At 37.9% G+C, this 24,691-nt stretch overlaps 1 protein-coding gene across 1 annotated transcript in view; it reads right to left on the bottom strand.

Annotated features, from left to right (window-relative positions):
- The window catches only part of LOC121859382 (trichoplein keratin filament-binding protein-like), a 72,473-nt gene that overhangs the window by 26,475 nt on the left and 21,307 nt on the right, over window positions 1-24,691 (bottom strand). Inside the window, exons 3-8 of the mRNA XM_042356166.1 lie at window positions 22,637-22,811; window positions 16,430-16,549; window positions 15,510-15,736; window positions 7,847-7,975; window positions 7,483-7,615; window positions 2,887-2,987 (exon numbers count right to left, since the gene is read on the bottom strand). Coding sequence (XP_042212100.1) covers window positions 2,887-2,987; window positions 7,483-7,615; window positions 7,847-7,975; window positions 15,510-15,736; window positions 16,430-16,549; window positions 22,637-22,811 — 885 coding nt within the window. The remainder of the gene's footprint in view (window positions 1-2,886; window positions 2,988-7,482; window positions 7,616-7,846; window positions 7,976-15,509; window positions 15,737-16,429; window positions 16,550-22,636; window positions 22,812-24,691) is intronic.

Raw genomic sequence — 24,691 nt, forward strand, 5'->3', positions numbered from 1 at the left:
CTAACTTTAATCTGAGGTATTATTTAATACTAAATGTTAAAAACTCTTGAAGGGAGGATTGGTGGGGGGTGGGGGGGAGGGTTGGACCGACCGCGGTTGGAAGAGGGGGGGAGGCAAGGTGGGGTACTTTGATTGACAGATAGTGTTGTGAAGATTATTTTTTTTTTATTAACTGAAGATATTTGTTTTAGCTCATAAAATTCATACAAATTACCCGGTCAGAATATAATTTACATTGCTGGAATTCTTATAATTTGGTGATCATTTTGAATATAAACATCATATATTTTGCATTAAACATACAAATTTTAGATAAAAATTTTCTCTAGGTAACTATGTTATCTTTTGTGCAAAATATATGACATTTATATTCAAAATATTCCTGGTCTTACAAGGAATCCAGCAATGTCAATTATATTATCCTAACTTTAGTTTGAGTATTATTTATTAAAATTTAGTGGTTTTCCCAAAAAATTTCTCTGAGAGGAAGAGCCGGCATTGTAGTGTGAGAGGGGAGGGGAGTTGAGTCCATTATTTGAATGGACATTAACTTGGCGACTGTATTTCTCTATTTCTCTTAAGTATTAATTGTGTGCATGTACCATCATAAAATTAAGATGTTATTTTTACTACAACATAGGTATGTGCCTTCAAAAAGTGGAGTTTGGGGGTCGGGCCGGTTTCTATTGGAATTAATCCCATATGTTCTGTTGTTCACTTAACGCGGATTTCACTTAACACGGGACCCTCTGGGTTCTATTGACCGCGTTAAGTGGGGTACAACTGAACTGTACTGTACTGTACTGTACTGTACAGGGGGCCCCCCCAAGTTTGCGGATTTTTACTTTGCGGTTCTTGAATATTTGCGGATGACACCCTGGATGTAACCAAGAATGTCTGTGTGTAGTTTTAAAGTTGCTGGCATTTTCGCTGCTGGGACAGGGAACCATTCGTTCCAGAGACAGTAATTTCCTTTACCTGTATTGTACTGTACAGTATATATGTGTGTGTGTGTGTAGATACGCACACACACACAAAACACATACAAACAAATAATAATTGGAAAATCCTCTCACAAATAATCAGAAACAAATTTAATAAAAATGTGACAGTTTACCCTCAAGTCAGTTCTCTATTACAGTACTTTATTAATAAAGCACGGACTTGAGGGTAGACTCACAATTTTAATAAATTTGTTTCTGATTATTTGTCAGAGGATTTTCCAATTATTATTTATTTGTATGTGTTTTGTTTGTGTGTGTGTGTGTGTGTGTGTGTGTGTGTTTATGTGCACGCACGTGCACACACACACACACACACACACACACACACACACTATATCCTTGACCACCGAAGGGTCAAGACGTACCTGGCGCTCCTCTCGGAGCAGCCAGGTCAACTGTTATGTTGGCCCATACCAACTCCCTCCCCTGAACCCTCCTCCCCACCGGAATATCAACAAGTTCACACCAGAAGTTACTATTTCATTTAGGAAAGAAATGGAACCAGTGTTAAACAGAGGTGAACAGTGGTGAACAGTGCTTAAGTCAGTGAGAACAACTCAACAGTAACAGTGGTACCCAAGTTGACCTTTCACACAGTGAGGTCCCAGGTACCCAGTGATAACGGCCCGTGAGACCCAACTACCAGCGTTGTGTTAATCCGTCTACGATAGGAAGGCCTGGAACCACACCTCACTCATATAACACCATCTGTGAGGGAATTACTACACCACGTGAGGCCCCTCATAACACCATATGTGAAGGAGTTACTACACCACGTGAGGCCCCTCATAACACCATCTGTGAGGGAATTACCACACCACGTGAGGCCCCTCATAACACCATCTGTGAGGGAATTACTACACCACGCGGAGGCCCCTCATAACACCATCTAGAGGGAATTAATTACACCACGTGAGGCCCCCATAACACTATCTGTGAGGGAATTACTACACCACGTGAGGCCCTCATAACACCATCTGTGAGGGAATTACTACACCACGTGAGGCCCCTCATAACACCATCTGTGAGGGAATTACTACACCACGGAGGCCCCCATAACACCATTCAGAGGAATTACTACACCACGTGAGGCCCCTCATAACACCATCTGTGAGGGAACTACTACACCACGTGAGGTCCCTCCTAACACCATCTGGGAGGGAGTTACTACACTACGTTTTTGCTGTTCAACACCTACATTAATCTGTATGTTCACTGTATGTTCCTTTACCTTTCTCTAATGAAGGCTTTTGTTAAACCACCAATGTATGTAATAAGTCCAATGTATATTTTCAGCCTTCGGGCTGCAGAACTTTTTCAATAAACCGTCAATTATTATTATTATTATTATTATTATTACATATACAATACTACAGGTAAAATAAATAATTGTCCTAAGGGCAAACACATAAAGGGAATATACATTTCTTGGTACACCTGTAAAAAATGTCCCCCCTCCCCCCCTGTCCACAAGGTTATTAGCGGATTTAGTGATTTGTGGCCATTTTTAGAACCTAACCCCAGCAAATTTGGGGGGCCCCTGTACTGTACCGTACCGTACCGTACCGTACCGTACCGTACTGTACCGTACTGTACTGTACTGTACGGTACTGTACTGTATTGTACTATCATGACACGACCTGTAATAATTAGTCTGGTAAACCATGCACTAATATATTTACAGACAGCTGCTCATAAAAAAGTTATCAACAAGATATGTGAAGTCATATTAAAGTCAATAACCTTCCTTAATTTGCTTTTACAGTACAATACAATATCTCATTCTTATCGTATTTTCTTAATAAACTAAAATTCAGACCAATTTGAAGTGCAATATTAACACAAAAACAGTTACTAATGCGACACTGAGTGCATTACTCACCTGAACAGCAGCTCATACTCCTTCTCTCGCATCAACTCTAAACGCCGTTGTTCCCTTAAAACTGTTCTCATCCACTCTGCTTCTGCTCTCCTTTGTTTCACCTGACACATAATTTTACAAACCACATTAATCTAAATAATATATTTATGAAATCATGTTATTCTACAAAATTATCTACTGAATCAATTCCTCATTGGCCATCTTGTAGCTTTAAATACACAATACAGTACAGTACAGTAGCTAAAACAACTATCTGTGCATGTGAGGGTTGATATACTGTACACAAAAATTTTACGTGTGACTAGTGAAAGCCCTCATATAACAAAATTTATCGTCCATGGTCTCATATTGTTTCCCACAAAGTATGCACAGATAGAGGTTTTAGCTACTGCACATACAACATTATGTAGACACACACTTGCAGACACTCCACTGTCCTGTGCACCACTTGAAATTCTATATTTCATGCAAACGTCTGTTCATAGCAAATGGCACACCTCTTCTAATTATTCAATTTATGATAAATTAATTCAGTCTATCACAAAATATTCAACCATAGGTATACTATATATAGAAGAGAATTTAACTTTTCTGATCCTCAGAGACTCAGCGAGGGTTCAGTTACCATAAAGTGAAAGTAGGTCCCATAGGAATGAATACCTATTAGGAACACTGTGGATACAGCACACTAAGCCTACAGTACACATGGAGACAGTATGGCCAGTACTGCACTTGACTGCATTCACTTCCCAAAGTTCTAAACTTGGTACCCATTTACAGCTAGATGAACTGGGAGTGCCAAAGGATTGAACCACTATCCCATGGAGCAGGAGGTGAGTGTTGTATCCACTCAACCATTGCACTTCTTCAGTTACCATGAAGGAAGTTCAAAAGGAAACCCACAAGGAAGTGAGTTTGTAACAATGCCATTAGTTTAGGGTGAAAGTCCCGTAAAGCGTGGGCCAATCGCAGTGACCTGTGTGTGAATGCCGTAGGCCTGATCCAATAAGGAGAGCCTGTGAGACGTGACGTCATGAACATGTGGCATCGTGTAAGCTGCCTTTATTTTAAGACAGTCTGATTAGAATTGGTTCAGTGTAGATGTGCGTCTGGTCAGCCAGTCTTCAATGGGGTGTCAACTTTGGGGTGCCTCCTTGACCCTAGCCAAATGACTGACCCAGAAGCCAGCCATGTTGACCAGCAAATTGAATTGACCGGGCCGCAAATCAAGCCTCCCGTCTTACTAGAATAAGGGACCAAAGAGGTGTATGCTAGCTACAGGGTGCAGCATGCAGCATTGCTCAACATCCAAGATTCCCGTCTCCCAGCCTTACAGGTCGCCACGTATGGCAAACACGTAGGAGAGCTATCTCCAGCCCTCGCAGACAGGGTCATTGGAAAGATGCCACTAGCCAGCTCTCAAGACCAGCAGCCCAAGAGAACCCTTTACAGTAAACCCTCGAAGATCCGGACCCGGTAAATCTGGATTTCGGAAGATTCAGACAAAAAATTGGGGGGTTCTGGGCGAAGAAGCCTCCCTAAGAATCATTCCCAAAACAGGATGAAGGTAGTTTAGGCTTAAAGTGTTTATCTTATTAAATGCCACAGACTAAAGTTAGCAGAATATAACTTGCATTGCTGGAATCCGTGTAAGATAGCAAATAATTTGAGTATAGACATCACATAGTTTGCACAAGAGATAAAAATTTTAGTCCTTTAGTGTAGTGCATTTGAGTGCAAAGTGAGTCCAGTAATATGTTGCTCAAAATTGTGGCTTTTTCACAGGAAAAAGTCTGTATAACTAACCCCAGTGGTCAGAATAATATGTACAGTAATACCCGGCTTTACACGGTTTCACTTTCCGCGATTTCTCATTTACGCGGTACCTTGCCAGAACCGGACTTTCACTTTCCGCGGTGCATCTACTGTACTCATATACGCGTGAAGTATAATTTATTTTTTTTATTTAGCTCATAAAATTCATACAAATTACCCGGCCAGAATATAATTTACACTGCTGGAATTCTTACAATATGATGATCATTTTGACTATAAACATCATGGATTTTGCATTAGACATACAAATTTTAGATCTAATGTAATAATTTGGTTTACACAAAGCAAGTATTTTATCTTTTGTGCAAAATATATGAAGTTTACATTCAAAATATTCCCTGACCTGCAAGGAATCCAGAAATGTCAATTATATTATCCTAACTTTAGTCTGAGGTATTATCTATTACTAAAAGTTAATATCTAGTCTTTTCACCCAACATTTCTCTGGTAGGGAGGGAAGGTGGGGGGGAGGGTTGGGACCGACCGACCATCTGGCACGGTTGGAAGAAGGGGGGAGGCAAGTTGGGGTACTTTGATTGACAGATAGTGTCGTGAAGAATATATTTTTTTTTTATTAACTGAAGATATTTGTTTTAGCTCATAAAATTCATACAAATTACTGGACCAGAATATAATTTACATTGCTGGAATTCTTACAATATGATGATCATTTTGAATATAAACATCATGGATTTTGCATTAGACATACAAATTTTAGATCTAATGTAATAATTTGGTTTACACAAAGCAAGTATTTTATCTTTTGTGCAAAATATATGAAGTTTACATTCAAAATATTCCCTGACCTGCAAGGAATCCAGAAATGTCAATTATATTATCCTAACTTTAGTCTGAGGTATTATTTATTACTAAACGTTAAAATCTAGTGTTTCACCCAATCATTTCTCAGAGAGGTAGGGGCCAGTGAGCTGGGAAGAGGGGGGGGGGGGATTTGAGTCCATTATTTGAATGGACATTAACCTGGCGACTGTATTTCTCTTAAATATTAATTGTGTGAGCATACCATCATAAAATTTAGATGTTATTTTTACTACAACATAGGTATTGTGTCGGAAAAAGTGGAGTTTGGGGGTCGGGCCAGTCTCTATTGGAATTAATCCCATATGTTCTGTTGTTCACTTTCCGTGGTACCCTGTGGGTTCAATTGACCGCGTAAATAGGGGCACTACTGTACTGCATTTTTGGTGTTTTTTATATCATTATTTATCGGTTTTTATACATTTAGTACATTTGCTGAAAGATCTGGACAATCGGCTTTTTCAGACAGGTGGTATCCCCTTTTAGTCTGGATCTTCAAGGGTTCACTGTAATCTTATCCCTCCCTGATGACCCTTCCAGCATGGGAAGCCCTTTCCTCCTTGAGAAGGAAGGGGGGACCATCAGATCAACAGGACCTCAAGCCTCCACACCACTATACAGTCAGTTCTGCTACAACGCGATAGTTGTGTTCGTGTAAAACCTCGCATTGTAATAATTCGCACAATAGAAATAATAGGGTTTATGGAGAAAATAGGGTTAGGTGCAGATTACTTGAAATCGAAAAAAATTTGTAGTTAGCCTAACACAAAGGATAGCACAGTCTAAATAAATGGTACATTCCTTACATTCAAAACGCTTGATAATATCAAGCTTCTCTTCAAGTGTCATAGCCTTTCTTTTACGATGACCACCGGGAATGCGATCACCAGAACGCTTCTTGGAGATATTCTTCCTTTCCATATTCACAGTTAATACCACAAAATTGGAGAAATAGTAAGCAAAAATCACTGAGGACGCTTCAAAACAACCCACGTGTTTCAACTGATCGTGTGATGGAAACAGAGAGAGCGGGTGTAAAATGCTATTAGGCCGCACTGCGAAACATTATTTTTATTTCTTTTTTTTCATACAATATTTATGGGAACAGCTAAATTTGCAAAATGATAAAATTTATAGAGTCCCTATCAAATAACACTTCACAAACAAAACACATGAATCAATTGAACATGTGATGTCGAACGTGATCTGTAAACACTGCATAACCCCGCGCCAAGCGACAGTATACTTAAAACATTTGAGGGGAATCGTGTTAAAGCCAACACGCGTTCGCGTTTTACAAATATCGTTCTTCTATTCATCAATCGCGTTATAGCCAATTCGCGTTGACAAAACACACGTTGTAGCAGAAATGACTGTACAGCAGTTCCCATTAGGGGGGTCAAATGGAAGTTGAGTCTATAGTTTGACTCTGATTTGATGAAGTGAAGTGTTATTTGTAGCAGAAACATCATTTGACCTTTTCCTTCTGTATAATGTTTACTGCCAGTAAATGTGTGAGAATCTTTAAGCCAAAGCAGAGCGCTGTCACGGGGTAATTTCTTCTTCTCCTCACTCAGAAATAGGATCTTATACTTCAGTCCCTTATTTAAATGTTATGAGAGCATCAATGAATCATGATCCACTTTTAGCAGATTATTGGAAAATAAAGATAAATGACAGGAGTCATATAAAATGAGATGTTAACAAATGGATGGCTAATATATGACACACCATCACAGTGAAGCAAACCCTGGCCAAAATAGTCAGATTGCGAAATGGACAACAAATCCAAAAACAAAGACAATATACAATATTTCTTATAGAATATTTCAATCACTGTGTGTTTCTATTTGTCTATATTAAAAGAGGAGGGGTTCATGTCGTATGTTCCCTAGTTCTTGTATTACCAATCTTACCACATAACATGTTGAAGTATCTTACCTGCTCATCTGGGTCCTCATCTGGGAGGCCTCTCAGTAAATCCTCTACAATACCTTCATCTTCCAACAATTCTTGTTGAATGTCTGCAGCTTTTTTTTTCAGCTTTAACTGAAACTGACGTGCCCAATATAACCTGAAATGATGGAGATTAATTGTATTCTAAAAAATTACAAGGAACACCGGAAAAAATACACAGTACCGTACCGTATTTGCATTTACATCTCAAATTACTCAAACACAATCAGACAGGTAACAAATGGGAATCTAATGATATGACAACTGAAGGTTCTTAACCCATGTCATCCCTATATCATAAACCAGAATTATGGCAGGAATCTCACTCAACATCAGCACATTAACTTACTCCAGTTCTTTGCGTTGCCTCAGCTCCTTCATTCGCTCTCGTCTCTGATTTATTTCGTGCAGTCGTAATCTGTCTCTCTCCAGTGCCATCTCCTCTGTTCTGAGGGCATCATCACGTCTCTCTCGTTCCCTAATAAATATTAGTGTTAGTGAGGTTGAAGACGGCCACATACTGAACTCTGACAGCTGACTTAAACAAGTATAAAATAAAGGTGAAAGGACCTATAAAGGGTAATATGAACATGAAAATACAAATTATTAAAGGATAGAGTACTGGAAGAAACTAATAATTTCAGTTATATCAATAGAGTACTGTATATCCTTTACTGCCCACAAATAGGATTCCCTCACACCCAGAACTCTCCGATAGCCAGAATTGAAATTTTCTCGGAAAATCATTCCCAGAGCCGGAATTTTCGGGCAAATTCCAGCTTTGGAAACAATTTTCCAAGAGGCACATCTTCCAGAAAATTCTGACAAAATTTTTTCCGATGCCCAGAAAATTACGGGGATGGGAGTTTTTTTTCCGGGTTGAAGAAATGAAAATCGGGCGCATTTTCCGGAAATTCAGAAAAAATTTTCCAGTAGCCAAAAAATTACGGAGATGGGGGATATTTTTCCGGGTTCAAGAGATGATATAATGGACAATTTTTGGAACTACCAAGAACATTTTTCCATTACCCGGAAAATTCCGGGGATAAGGGACTTTTCCCAGTTTTGAAAGAGTCATTTTGTTACCCAGAAATCTCTCATTCCCGGAAGTGCTCTGCACCAGCTGTTCTGGCTAACAGTGATACCACTGTACAGTAATCCCTAAGCAACCTCAAGTTTACAAACCACAGTTTGGAATGACTATATTTTAAGTACAGTACAGTGGTCCCTCGGTTAACGAGCACAATTCGTTCTAGAAGGTTGCTCGTTAACCGAAAAATTAGTTAACCGAAACCATTGTTTCAATGGGTTTTTGGGTACAGTATTACCCCGCTTTACACGGTTTCACTTTCCGCGATTTCTCATTTACGCGGTACCTTGCCAGAACCAGACTTTCACTTTCCGCGGTGCATCTACTCATATACGTGGTGAAGTATAATTTTTTTTTTTTTTATTTAGCTCATAAAATTCATACAAATTACCCGGCCAGAATATAATTTACATTGCTGGAATTCTTACAATATGATGATCATTTTGAATATAAACATCTTGGATTTTGCATTAGACATACAAATTTTAGATCAAATGTAATAATTTGGTTTACACAAAGCCAATATTTTATCCTTTGTGCAGAATATATGAAGTTTACATTCAAAATATTCCCTGACCTGCAAGGAATCCAGAAATGTCAATTATATTATCCTAAGTTTAGTCTGAGGTATTATTTATTACTAAAAATGTAAATATACTATTTTCTCCCAATCGCTTCTCTGGTAGGGAGGGAGGGAGGGAGGGACCGACCCAGCTAGGGCGGAGTATTTTGATTGACAGATAGTGTCCTTGAAGAATATTTCTTGATTTATTTACTGAAGATATATGTTTTAGCTCATAAAATTCATACAAATTACCCGGCCAGAATATAATTTACATTGCTGGAATTCTTACAATATGATGATCATTTTGAATATAAACATCATGGATTTTGCATTAGACATACAAATTTTAGATCTAAAGTAATAATTTGGTTTACACAAAGCAAATATTTTATCTTTTATGCAAAATATATGAAGTTTACATTCAAAATATTCCCTGACCTGCAAGGAATCCAGAAATGTCAATTATATTATCCTAACTTTAGTCTGAGGTATTATTTATTACTAAACGTTAAAATCTAGAGTTTTCACCCAAACATTAATCAGAGAGGTAGGAGCTAGTGAGCTGGGAAGAGGGGGGAGGGGGGATTTGAGTCCATTATTTGAATGGACATTAACCTGGCGACTGTATTTCTCTTAAATATTAATTGTGTGAGCATACCATCACAAAATTTAGATGTTATTTTTACTACAACATAGGTATTGTGTCGGAAAAAGTGGAGTTTGGGGGTCGGGCCAGTCTCTATTGGAATTAATCCCATATGTTCTGTTGTTCACTTTACGCGGTTTTCACTTTCCGCGGTACCCTGTGGGTTCAATTGACCGCGTAAATCAGGGTACTACTGTAATTGGTTCCAGCTCACCGAAAATTGCCTAAAGTCAACAAAAAAGGTAGTAAAGTTCACTTACTTTGAGATGTGTAAGTTGAAGGCTCCTGGATGATGATGATGATGATGGGAATTAGAATGGGGGTGAAGGAGAAGGGAGAAGAGAAGGCATTGGGGTGGAAGAGAAGTCACCCCATGGCGCCATTTCACCCATAAAAATTTTAGTTCACTTGGTGTAATTAAAGATTATTTTCTTTAAATCAACACTGCACTGCATTATATATTATCAATATGTAAAATAAATTTCAAAAGGACCAATAATTTGCTTGGAAACAGAAAAAAAGCATTTATGTTGAAGAGAGTCTAAAGCAAGATGTTACCTCCACTGAAAAGACACAGACTGACGCCTGTATGGTGCGTTGACAGGCTGTTTGGCACGCAAAAAACTAGCTTCCTATACTTCAATTATGTTGAATAATTGTTCAAATGACTAAAAAAAATTATATAAAACTTTTAAAAATACTGAATAGTACAAACTTCTTGATATTTACTAAAATAGTACGGAATTTAAGCCCTAGAACCGATTACTGTATTGGCGGACTAATACTACAGCTGGTGGGCCGCCAAATGCAAGCAAAAACATGTTGAGGGGCACGCGTAAGAAATTCGTTAATCGAGGGATTGCTCTTTAACCGAAGTTAAGAATCTTATGGAAGGTAATTCGTAAACCAAAATCTCGTTAACCGAGGCGCTTGTTAACAGAGGGAGCACTGTATTGTACACTCATTTTATCAACCAGAGTATCTAGCTTTAAGCATTCATGGGTTCCAAAGCCACTGCTTGAGGTTTCTAGCCCAATGAGACGGGAATGTTCGTTGGTTCAGAACTACAGGAGGTCCCTCACTTACGAACGTCCAACTTACAAAAGTTTGACTTACAAACAGCCACCGATACGAACGGGGTTACACTTTAAATTTACAGTACAGTATTTTATTTACCTGATGACTTATTTTTTACTTTCATTTACTGTATTTTGTCATTCTATTTCTTCTTTTGTCTTAATTAAGTGATTTTAGATGTATAGTATACTGCATAAGGACTTAGGCTATGATATAGTTGTTTTTAAACATTGTTCTGTTCGTACGGTGTGCACTTAGCATGTGTTCCAACTTATAAACGTCCTCAGGATCAGAACCCGTTCATAACCCGGGGACCCCCTGTACGTGTACTGTTACTTGGCTCAGCATAAATAATTTTTCCTCAAACAACTATTTGTTATCGTGACCCATCAGGTCCTCTTACTTCTTCAACCTTTTTTAATCAATTTCCTTCATCATATAAGTTATCTAGTCCTGGTAATAGTCTTCACTTAACACACCATTTTTTTACCCAACTGAAAGATGTCAATTATTTTAGAATGTGTTATATTTATTTGTGTAAAATAAATACTGCACTGTTTTGAAAACTGATAAGAAATATATCCTAGGTTTTGAGGATTTTACATTCTTTTTTCATCAAAATTTTCATTATAAAGTACAGTACGCATAAATAAAAGTATAAGAATACATGTCAAATAAAACAAAAAATCAAACAAATAAACATAAAAACACATGCTACATCAATGAGTGCACATACTTTGGGTCAACCGAGACGTGTGGGCAGCTGCCAGTAGTATGGAGCAGATGCAGTACCAACCTACTCTGAGAGGCCCAGCTCTTGCATTTATGTTCTCTGTCCTTAAGCATATGATCTCATGTCAAGTAACAAAATCTTTTAAAAATCTATTGTTCATACCAGGGTGTCAACTGGCCAGACACCGAAAATCACACTCCTGATTCACCTATATGACTCATGATATATATACAGTGGTCCCTCAGTTAATGAACACAATTCATTCCAGAAGGTCGTTCGTTAACCGAAAATTTCGTTAACCGAAACCATTGTTTCAATGGCATTTTGGGTAATTGGTTCCAGCTCACCGAAAATTACATACAAAGTAAAAAATAAATGCAGTAAAGTACATTTACTTTGAGGTGTGTATGTAGAAGGCTCCTGGTTGATGATGATGGGAATTAGAATTGGGGGTGGAGAAGGGAGAAGAGAAGGCATTGGGGTGGAAGAAAAATCACCCCATGCTTCATGCCGTCATTTCACCCATAAAATTTCAGAATGACCAATAATTGTACAGTGACCGTTAATCTAACACCTCGGTTAACGTAATTTCGATTAACGAACTGCCTTCCATAAGGATCTTCAATTCGGTTAACGAAAAAAAATTCGCTTAACGAACTTCTTACGAACCGACCTCAACATGTTTTCGCTTGCACTGACCGGGCAACCAGCTTTAGTATCAGTCCGCCAATACATTAATCGGTTCTAGGGCTTAAATTCCTTACTATTTTTGTAAATATCAAGAAGTTTATACTATTCAATTATTTTAAAAGTTTAATATTCAATTTTTTAGTCATTTTAACAATTATTGAACAAAATTGAAGGTAAAGTGACTAGTTTAATGCGCGGCATCCAGCCTCTTAACACAGCAAACAGGCGTCAGTCTCTCTCTGTTTTCACTGGAGGTAACATCTTGCTTGAGACTCTCTTCAACTAAACGCTTTTTTTCTGTGTTTCCAAGCAAATTATTGGTCATTTTGAAAATTATTTTACATATTGACAATATATAGTGCAGTGCAGTGTTATTTTAAAGAAAATATTCTTTATTTACAGCTAGTTTAACTTTGAAAAATACGTGTTGCCATTGTTTGAATCCAGCATGGGGCCTAAGAGATCAAGAAAAGTGATTTCAATCCAAATAAAGCAGGAAATAATAAAAAAACACGAACAAGGTATTAAATCAAATGCGCTATGCAAAGAATATGGCATGTCGGCATCAACTGTGTCGACAATTCTTGCACAAAAAGACAAATTTAAGGAAGTGAACGTGAGAGACAAATCTACAAGAGTGTTTAAAAGTAGATCCCTAATCGTAGAAACTGAGAGGTTACTTATCATCTGGATTAGGGAAAAACAGATGAAAGGTGATTCAGTTTCTGGTGATTTCATTTGTGAAAGAGCCAGGGAGATTTATGAACATTTAAAGACAGATCAACCTGGTTCTTCAGGAACAGAATTTGAAGATTTTCGGGCTAGCAAAGGCTGGTTCGAAAAATTTAAGAAAAGAAGTGACATTTTAAGTGTTGTTAGGCATGGTGAAGCTGCTAGTGCTGATAAAGAAGGGGCAGCAAAGTTTTTAATTGAATTTAAAAAACTGATGGAAGAAGAAAATTATCTTCCACAGCAAGTGTTCAATGTTGACGAAACTGGGCTGTTCTGGAAAAAGATGCCCAAAAGAACATTCATCACCAAGGATGAAGCCTCTTTACCTGGGCATAAACCCATGAAAGACCGTCTCACTCTATTGCTTGGTGCCAATGCTTCAGGGGATTTCCGACTGAAGCCTATGCTTGTCTACCACTCTGAAAACCCCAGGGTGTTCAAGCAACAGAAAGTGGTAAGAACAATGCTTGGAGTTTATTGGAAGTCCAACCGTAAGGCATGGGTGACAAGACAGTTCTTTAATGAATGGGCTATTGATGTGTTTTGCCCCTCTGTCAAGAGCTACCTAACCACCAATAAACTTCCTTTAAAGGCTCTTCTCCTCATGGATAATGCTCCTGGTCATGACCCTGACCTTGCCAGAAATTTGGAGTATAAATTTGACTTTGTGAAAGTGTTGTTTTTGCCTCCAAACACTACATCACTCATACAGCCAATGGACCAGAATGTGATCAGCAACTTCAAGAAGTTGTACATGAAGAAAATGTTTAGGAGGTGTCATCAGGCAACTTCCATTGATCCTGAACTAACACTGAAACAGTTCTGGAAGACACAATTCAACGTCCTGGAGGCTGTAAAATTGATTGTGTCATCATGGCAAGAAGTCTCCAATAGAACCCTCAATTCTTCATGGAAAGCACTGTGGCCATCAGTAGTCCATGATTTTGAGGGATTTGAGGATGACACAGAGTTGGACCAGGAGATTGTGTCCATTGGTCAGTCATTGGGTCTTGAAGTGGAGGAGAAGGATGTGGAAGAGCTTGTGATGTCTCATGAGGAGGAACTTACTCCTAATGACTTGAAGGAACTGGATGAGATGTTACGGGTAGAGGCTGACAGTGGTGAGGAGGAAATTGAAAGTGATGACCATATGTCAGCTACACAGTTGAAAGATGTGATTTACCACTGGGAGAAGTTCAGGGAACTGGCTTCAAAGCACCCAGAAGTGGAAAAAACTGAACTAACTTTGTGTCATGTTGAGGACTCAGTGGTCTCCTTCTTTAAACATAAGTTAATGGTGAGGAGGACAGATGCCCCACAGACCACAATTGACACTTTCTTCAGTAAAAGGCAGAGGGAACAAGATGCTAGCCCTCAGCCTTCCACTTCAAGAAGGAGAGAGGATGTTCATGGTGGAGAATCTGTCAGTCCAGAGGTTCCTGACATTTTCATGGAAGGTGACTCACCTTCCAAGAAGCAGTAAAATGCTTCTCCTCCACCTCCACTTCCTTCTCTTCTCCCTTCTCCTCCTGCACCTCCCACTTCAAATGCACATCATCACCATCATCCAGGAGCCTTCTACATACACACCTCAAAGTAAGTAAATTTTTCCGCCATTTTTGTTGAAGTTAGGAAATTTTCGGTGAGCTGGAACCAATTACCCAAAAACCCATTGAAACAATGGTTTCGGTTAACGAACGTTTCGGTTAACGAACGACCTTCTGGAACGGATTGAGTTCGTTAACCGAGGGGCCTACTGTAAAAACGTAAATATACTCTGTGTTCAAGAGACCCACATGCAAGATGTTTCCTCCACTGAACAGAGATACAAGCTGAGGCATTGGTGGGTGAGTGAAGTGGCTGATGGGCGCACCAAAAACTAGTTCCCTGTACTGCAATTATGTTAAATAGGTGTTAAAGTTACTAAAAATTTTAATATAAAACTTGGAAAATTATTGAATAGTACAACCTTCTTGATATTTACTCCAATTTTAACGAATGTAAGCCCTAGAACCAATTTCTGTATTGGCGAACTAATCTTCCAGCTGGTGAGCAAGCCAAAGCATGTCAAAACATTTTCATAAGAATTTCGTTAACCGAATTTTTGTTCATTAACTGAAATGAAGATTCTTATGGAAGGTAATTCGTTAACCGAAATTTCGTTAACCGAGGGACCACTGTATGTGGAATAATCCACTTAATTATAAGAACAATTCATCTCTGACAATACTCATTGCAGAATTAGTAGGTTTAACCTGGAATATTTGGTTATTTGACCGCTACCATGAAATATGACAGGTACACAAACAATTTCTTGGTTTTTCCAGGTTTTCTAGCCCCAAATAAAATTCCCTGCCTTTTCCAGGTTTTCCAGTTCAGTAGACACCCTGCATACACACATTTGCATAAGAAAACCTTGTAGGGTGTAAAAACTAGATGAATTTTTTTGCATTGCCAGGGCCAGGTTTAGCTCCCTTACTTTATCTGTTCAACTTGAGCTTCTAAATGAACTTTCCATTCTGCTTGTTTCTTCAATTTCTCTTCTTCTGCTTTTTTCTCCTCTTCCTCTAGATGTTGCTGTAGAGCTGCTGCTTCAATTTCTTTCTTTCGATCTTCTTCTAATCTCCGCTGTCTTTCGTCTTCCTTCCACTGCCTTTGATTGACCCAAGCTTCTTGGACAAAGTGGTTGAACCTGTCTGACTCCATCTGATACAAAACAATGAAATGGTCAGATTAGAAGAAGGAAGGAAGTCTAGAACATCATTGTCCTTTAATTTAATGTCCATTTAAGACACTTTTCTATTTCTTTGGTATAAAAATACTTCTCACTCAACCCAATGATTCTATTCGCAGTTTTCATCACTACCACATCAAAACAAAAGGTACCATGAGGAATGACAATTTGGTAAAGTATTTAATCTTAGTATATTGGAACTGAGAAGTAGAAGGGTAGACTGTGTAAGACGAGTTGAATTAGTACCAGAGTTTTGTAAAGTCAAAGAACTCATTAGTGATGATACAAGGGCATTAAGATGGTCTCAATAAGGAAGTGTTCATATTGTTCATTCACATCAAGAAATTAGATACATCTCGCTGTACAGCAAATTTCTAAATTAACTGTGTGAAGATTTAACCTACCAGCCAACAAGGCCTTATTTGCCCAATACAGTAGTAGCAATGAGTACAGTATGTAAAGGCAAGGCACAACCCAAGGAGAGTTGGTTATTTTCAATAGGGGTGGAACGTAACCCCCTATTTACCACTGGTTACACTCTGTTTTAATGTATATAGCTTGGTACTGTATTTTCAAGGAATACATTTATTGAACTATAAAAAGTCTACTTTACCTTCAATTATTTTTAAAGCCAACAGAAGAAGGAGGTAACAACTGTATCTCACCTGCCTCATTTGTGGACTGTTCTTCCTCCACACCTCATACGACAATGCATCAGACATTTTTTTCCGTTCTTCTTGGTTCTTTTTCTTCAGGCCGTCCAAGCGGTATTTTAGCATCTCAACCTATCCAGTATGAAAAGTTAGATACTGTAATGTTAACCTGACCTTTTGCAAACATTTTCAAAGATAAATTACAATACTGTATACAGTAAAGTACAAAATAGCTTTCCTTTTCTTAGAATATCTTCTAACTGTACTGTACAGTACTTCTAAGGCCGCGTGCCGTATATCTCGGCCTATAAGACGGAATTTGAACCATAAAAAAAATCAGCCCAAAGTTAGGGGGTCGTCTTAGGCACCAGATATAAAATTCTTACCTCTTAAATATTGCGGTTTAGCGTGTCAAGAGTGGTGATGGAAACATCGTAAACCACTCCCAAGGTCCTACCACTAATTATTTTATACTGAAACTTACGTTTGGGAAGCTGGATTAAAATGAAGATTACCGATATATTAAAATAACAAAAATGTATTATAAACCTGTCTAACATACCATAAAAGAACAATATTCCCCGGTAATATACACAGCTGCTATCATCACCCCCCCCCATTTGCCAGTGGCAAGAAAGGGAAAGTGACCTTGACTGTGACCGCCTGTGGCTATTTTTAGCTGTCCTTGTGTTCGGAGGTGGTCAGTAATGCATATCTGTATATTTACTGATCATAATACTTATCTCCTATAAATAATTCATTTAAAATTTATTTTTATACAAAGAATATTCAGTAAATGACTGCGTTAATTCTTGAAACTACCGACAGTGGTAAATTTAGGATATAAATGATGAACAGAAGTCACTCATGGATTCAAAGTTTGGTCCTTAATGATCACCATAAATGTCTGGTCAACTTCACCTACCAGGTATAATGGTAGCCTCCCTTTTTCACAAAACAAGTACAGTTGTACCCCACTTAACGCGGTCAATTGAACCCAGAGGGTCCCGCGTTAAGTGAAATCCGCGTTAAGTGAACAACAGAACATATGGGATTAATTCCAATAGAAACCGGCCCGACCCCCAAACTCCACTTTTTGAAGGCACATACCTATGTTGTAGTAAAAATAACATCTTAATTTTATGGTGGTACATGCACACAATTAATACTTAAGAGAAATAGAGAAATACAGTCGCCAAGTTAATGTCCATTCAAATAATGGACTCAACTCCCTCCCCCTCTCACACTACACTGCCGGCTCTTCCCTCTCTGAGAAATTTTTGGGGGAAAACCACTAAATTTTAATAAATAATACCTCAAACTAAAGTTAGGATAATACAATTGACATTGCTGGATTCCTTGTAAGACCAGGAATATTTTGAATATAAATGTCATAAATTTTGCACAAAAGATAACATAGTTACCTAGAGAAAAATTTGTATCTAAAATTTGTATGTTTAATGCAAAATATATGATGTTTATATTCAAAATGATCACCAAATTATAAGAATTCCAGCAATGTAAATTATATTCTGACCGGGTAATTTGTATGAATTTTATGAGCTAAAACAAATATCTTCAGTTAATGAAAAAAAAAATAATCTTCAGGACACTATCTGTCAATCAAAGTACCCCACCTTGCCTCCCCCCCTCTTCCAACCGCGCGGTCAGTCCCAACCCTCCCCCCCACCCCCCACCAATCCTCCCTTCAAGAGTTTTTAACATTTAGTATTAAATAATACCTCAGATTAAAGTTAGGATAATATAATTGACATTGCTGGATTCCTTGTAAGACCAGGAATATTTTGAATATAAATGTCATATATTTTGCACAAAAGATAACATAGTTACTCTGAGAAAAATTTTTATCTAAAATTTGTATGTCTAATGCAAAATATATGATGTTTATATTCAAAATGATCATCAAATTATAAGAATTCCAGCAATGTAAATTATATTCAGACCGGGTAATTTGTATGAATTTTATGAGCTAAAACAAATATCTTCAGTTAATAAAAAAAAAAAAATATTCTTCACGGGGTAACAGATGGTTGGTCGGTCGGTCCCTCCCTCCCCCCCACCCCCCACCAACCGTCCCATGCAGATGTGTGGGATAACCAGAATACAGTTGTACCCCACTTAACGCGGTCAATTGAACCCAGAGGGTCCCGCGTAAAGTGAAATCCGCGTTAAGTGAACAACAGAACATATGGGATTAATTCCAATAGAAACCGGCCCGACCCCCAAACTCCACTTTTTGAAGGCACATACCTATGTTGTAGTAAAAATAACATCTTAATTTTATGATGGTACATGCACACAATTAATACTTAAGAGAAATAGAGAAATACAGTCGCCAAGTTAATGTCCATTCAAATAATGGACTCAACTCCCTCCCCCTCTCACACTACACTGCTTGGGGGAAAACCACTAAATTTTAATAAATAATACCTCAAACTAAAGTTAGGATAATACAATTGACATTGCTGGATTCCTTGTAAGACCAGGAATATTTTGAATATAAATGTCATATATTTTGCACAAAAGATAACATAGTTACCTAGAGAAAAATTTTTATCTAAAAATTGTATGTTTAATGCAAAATATATGATGTTTATATTCAAAATGATCACCAAATTATAAGAATTCCAGCAATGTAAATTATATTCTGACCGGGTAATTTGTATGAATTTTATGAGCTAAAACAAATATCTTCAGTTAATAAAAAAAATAATAATCTTCACGACACTATCTGTCAATCAAAGTACCCCACCTTGCCTCCCCCCCTCTTCCAACCGCGCGGTCAGTCCCAACCCTCCCCCCCACCCCCCACCAATCCTCCCTTCCAGAGTTTTTAACATTTAGTATTAAATAATACCTCAGATTAAAGTTAGGATAATATAATTGACATTGCTGGATTCCTTGTAAGACCAGGAATATTTTGAATATAAATGTCATATATTTTGCACAAAAGATAACATAGTTACCTAGAGAAAATTTTTTATCTAAAAATTGTATGTTTAATGCAAAATATATGATGTTTATATTCAAAATGATCACCAAATTATAAGAATTCCAGCAATGTAAATTATATTCTGACCGGGTAATTTGTATGAATTTTATGAGCTAAAACAAATATCTTCAGTTAATAAAAAAAATAATAATTCTTCACGGGTAACAGATGGTCGGTCGGTCCCTCCCTCCCCCCCACCCCCCACCAACCGTCCCAAGGAGATGTGTGGGATAACCACTAAATTTTAATAAATAATACCTCAAACTAAAGTTAGGATAATATAATTGACATTGCTGGATTCCTTGTAAGACCAGGAATATTTTGAATATAAATGTCATATATTTTGCACAAAAGATAACATAGTTACCTAGAGAAAAATTTTTATCTAAAAATTGTATGTTTAATGCAAAATATATGATGTTTATATTCAAAATGATCACCAAATTATAAGAATTCCAGCAATGTAAATTATATTCTGGCCTGGTAATTTGTATGAATTTTATGAGCTAAAACAGGCAGTCAGGCAGGGTGGGGCAAATCTAAAAATAGCGTCTCGAGCCGGACACTCACCGCGTATATGTGGAAAAAATCCGTGTTAAGTGAAAGTTCAGCTCTGGCGAGGCACCGCGTATATGATAAAACGCGTTAAGTGAAACCGCGTTAGGCGGGGTAATACTGTACTTAACTTTTTTGTAATAAATAATACCTCAAACTAAAGTTAGGATAATATAATTGACATTGCTGGATTCCTTGTAAGACCAGGAATATTTTGAATATAAATGTCATATATTTTGCACAAAAGATAACATAGTTACTCTGAGAAAAATTTTTATCTAAAATTTGTATGTCTAATGCAAAATATATGATGTTTATATTCAAAATGATCACCAAATTATAAGAATTCCAGCAATGTAAATTATATTCTGACCGGGCAATTTGTATGAATTTTATGAGCTAAAACAGGCAGTCAGGCAGGGTGGTGGGTGGGGCAAATCTAAAAATAGCGTCTCGAGCCGGACACTCACCGCGTATATGTGGAAAAAATCCGTGTTAAGTGAAAGTTCAGCTCTGGCGAGGCACCGCGTATATGATAAAACGCGTTAAGTGAAACCGCGTTAGGCGGGGTAATACTGTACATCATTTCAGCAAAAATATTACATTTCCGTGAATGTATTATATCAAGCACAGTATGAATAGAATATCATTGTAATATAACAGTATTTTCACCAAAAGCTATTAAAAAAAACGAGTAACTTCTCTTGAACATCGGAAGGTTAGGTAAAGTCTTTTGTTTTCGTCATGTATTTTATCTTATTTTACATTAAAATACATCACGTTTCAACAAAACTACTATTTATTTCCGAGAATATATTCATTCAGGCACAGTTAAGGTAAAATATACATGTGATGTAACAGTTTCTTAACTGAAAATGATTAAAAAAACACGTGTACCGTCTAGCTGATACGCAACAGCTGGTGGTGCGTGATGCATCGTTGTAAACAATAGGAGGTTGAAGTGGATTACCGGGTATTATATTAAGTGTGAAATATCGAAAAGGTTTTTATTATCGGTATTTTTTGTACATCAATGAGTACTGTGATACAGTATATGATATGATAAATTAGCCTGTGCTAAGAACTTCAACATAGACTACTGAAAGCACGTTGTAAGGTAATTTAGCCTGAAGAAACTGCACAACTTTTCATTACTAATTGGTACATATTTTATGTTTCCATTGTTTACTCTCAGTAAATGGTAAATATTTTTCATGTCTGAAGCTAAAAGTTGCTCCTCGCCCTTCCCATCATGCACGGGTTCAACCTAACAAAACTATTACCTATGTAGAGGTCGACCCCCAATTTTTTGCCTAAAAATTGGGTCTTAAGAACTCGAACTACACACGAGTATATACGGTACATGCATTATTGTTTGCTTTATAAACAGTACTACTGTACATGTAGTTGATATCTTTTATTTTTAGCATCATGTGGACAACTGAAACAACACTTTCTGTAATTGAGATGCTACATGCTACTCCTTCTTTGTGGGATGTTACATGCCCAGACTATAAAAACCCAGGGAAAAAAAGACGCCATACCAAAATGATGAGAAGTCGGATGATGTTTTGTAGTTAACTTTTTACATACTCTTTATTTGCATGAAACAATTATTCTTACTTTTGCCAGTAACCTTGTTATTTACACAAAATGAGAGACAAAAGATGAAAGAAAATGAATGAAAAGGAGACATAAATTAAAGAAAAACAACAAATAGTATTATAGGTAGGTGTATGTAATTGATATGTGCATGGCACAATAAAGGATTTTCCCAGTTTATTTATTTTTTATGCAATTTTATAAGTATTATTTTTCCCCTTTACAATATGTCAATATTTTAATAAACTTAATTTCACAAATTCCTTCAGGGCATCAGTGAAAGTGTCACACACTTCCCGAACGATGGCAGATACTGACTGTTTTGACACTTTGAAGGAACAGGGCTTGTAAATGAGTCCCCACTGGCACGATATACTTTAATGTTACTGCCAGGCGTATTTTGGCAGGGATTGAGGCTTGATAGTTTGTATTTTGCTTTGTAATTTTTGGACCAACCATTTTCAGTAATATTTCAAAATCTGAAGCTGTTGTTCTTAAAAAGTTTCTAAATCCAGTTGCACCTTCCAGTTTCAGGTCCGTCATAGTTGTTCCTTCATAAAAATATTTCTTCATCCAACATCATCGAGGTCTTTTCCTTGACCTTCGCCTTCTTTCTTCTAAGGAAATAACAACACAAGCTCCCGCCGCAGCGGCCACTTCCGCATCCACCGGCATGACGTTGACTGCTCTTCCCGCCAATTCATCACTCTAGCTTGGTCTGGACGTGCAACAATGTTTCTGGACTGTCTCGCGACTGTTGTGAAACAACCAGGAGACAGTCCAGCAACAAAGTTTACCGATCGTTTCTGGACTGTTTCGCAACAGTCGCTAGACAGTCCAGAAGCAATATTGCTGTGTCTCCCAAGTGTTTCTGGACTGTCTCGCGACTGTTTCTGGATTATCTCGCAATACTGTAGTCCAGAAACATTTTTGCGTGACTGTTTCTAGACAATGTATCTTGGTGTGTGTACGAGGCTTAACAGCTTTCATAACAAAATGCTGTGGAAGAAACCAAGCAACATTACTTACAACTTTGAACACTAACTGACCTCAGGGTAAACAAAGTGATGGTGGAGCGTCCGTCCTCTGGATTCTTTATATCTTTGTTCTCTTTCCTCTTGATATTTCCGCTCATCTTCCAGGAGTAAGTTTTGAAGTCGTGTTCTCCGGTCAGCCAATTGACGCTCCTTTTCTTCTTTCTGTCTCCACTCCTCTTCATCTGAACTGAAAAAATTAGTAATGTATGATGGCGGTTTTCTCAAGTTTCTTTTGTATACAGTACAGTATTTTCATGAGTCATACCCTACAATAACACTACAGTACAATGCTCTGGGCAGAAATCCACCGAAGACTTTACTGTACAGGCATCCCCCGCGTTACGGAACCTCGGGTACGGAACCCCAGTCTCTATTTCAAGTAATCCCATATGTTCTGTTATTTCACTTACGGGTAAACCGAGACTATACTGTACATAAATTACAGTGGAATTGAAAAACATAAGTATAATGGGGGAGCAGTACAACATGGGTTGTACAGTAATAAGGTTGAACAAGAGGACAGAGCTGTCAGGATTATGTCTAGTTGGCAAATATGTTTATTGCAATGGTAATTACTTATCTATTTACATGATAATTTTCGATAAAATGGTTTTGATGGTACAATAAAAGCAGGTACAGTTGAACCTGGATTTACGCGGTTCTCGTTTACGCGTTTGGTCATTTACGCGGTACCTTGCCAGAAACAGGATGCCCGATTAACGCGGTAAATTTGGTCATTTACGCAGGTGAAGTATAATTTTTTTATTTCCTGAAGATGTTTGTTTTAGCTCATAAAATTCATACAAATTACCCAGCCAGAATATAATTTACATTGCTGGAATTCTTACAATATGATGATCATTTTAACATCATGGATTTTGCATTAGACATACAAATTTTAGATCTAATGTAAGAATTTTGTTTACAAAGAGCAATTATTTTATCTTTTGTGCAAAACATATGACGTGTATATTCAAAATATTCTTGGTCTTGCAAGGAATCCAGCAATATCAATTACAGTCAACCCTCACTTCACGCGGTTAATTCAACCCACAGGGTACCGCGGAAAGTGAGAAACGCGTAAAGTGAACAACATAACACATGGGATTAATTGAAATAGAGACCAGGCCAACCCCCAAACTCCACTTTTTGACGACACACAATTATGTTGTAGTAAAAATATTATCCTAACTTTATGATGGTATGCACACACAATTAATAATTAAGAGAAATATCAATAATATTAGGCTTTTTAACACTTACATTAGTAGAAAAGATGGCTGGGCACACAGGGATGGGCGGTTGGTTCCCAGGCAGAGGGCAGATTATTGGCCCTCACCTGTATCACTTGTATCAATTGTATCACTATCCGCCACAGAGGCTTGCAGGGCCTCTTTGTCAAACCCCTCAAAGTCCATATAAGTCCATATCCTCACTATAATTATCACTATCACTGACTTGGGCCGGCTGTGGTGGGTGGCGGGTGAAGAACTCGGTAATGTTTTGATGACTGGGCGACCTTGTGCGCACCATGCTCGCGCCGCTTACACAAAATGGCGGATGGCGGGAGAGGGCGGGAGAGATGGCGGGAGGTTTGGATCCAAAAATGGCGCGGCTCGTCAGCCGCTCTCCGCGTAAAGGGGTACACGCACCGCGGAATGTGAGCATTCCTGTTTCGGCAGGGTACCACGTAAACGTGGAAACGCGGAATGTGGGACCGCGTAAAGTGAGGGTTGACTGTATATTATCCTAACTTTAGTCTGAGGTATTATTTTTTACTATACCTTAAGATCTAGTGTTTTCACCCAAACATTTCTCAGAGAGGGAGGAGTCAGCGAGCGTGGGAAGAGGGACGGGGGAGTTGAGTCCATTATTTGAATATTTGAATGGACATTAACCTGGCGACTGTATTTCTCTTAAATATTAATTGTGTGTGCATACCATCATAAAATTAAAATGTTATTTTTGCTACAACATAGGTATTGTGTCGGTATTGTGTCAGAAAAAGTGGAGTTTGGGAGTCGGCCCAGTCTCTATTTCAATTAATCCCATATGTTCTGTTATTCC

This window comes from Homarus americanus, unplaced genomic scaffold (assembly GCF_018991925.1).
Source record: "Homarus americanus isolate GMGI-L3 unplaced genomic scaffold, GMGI_Hamer_2.0 scaffold7626, whole genome shotgun sequence".
Classification (NCBI taxonomy): Eukaryota; Metazoa; Arthropoda; class Malacostraca; order Decapoda; family Nephropidae; genus Homarus; species Homarus americanus.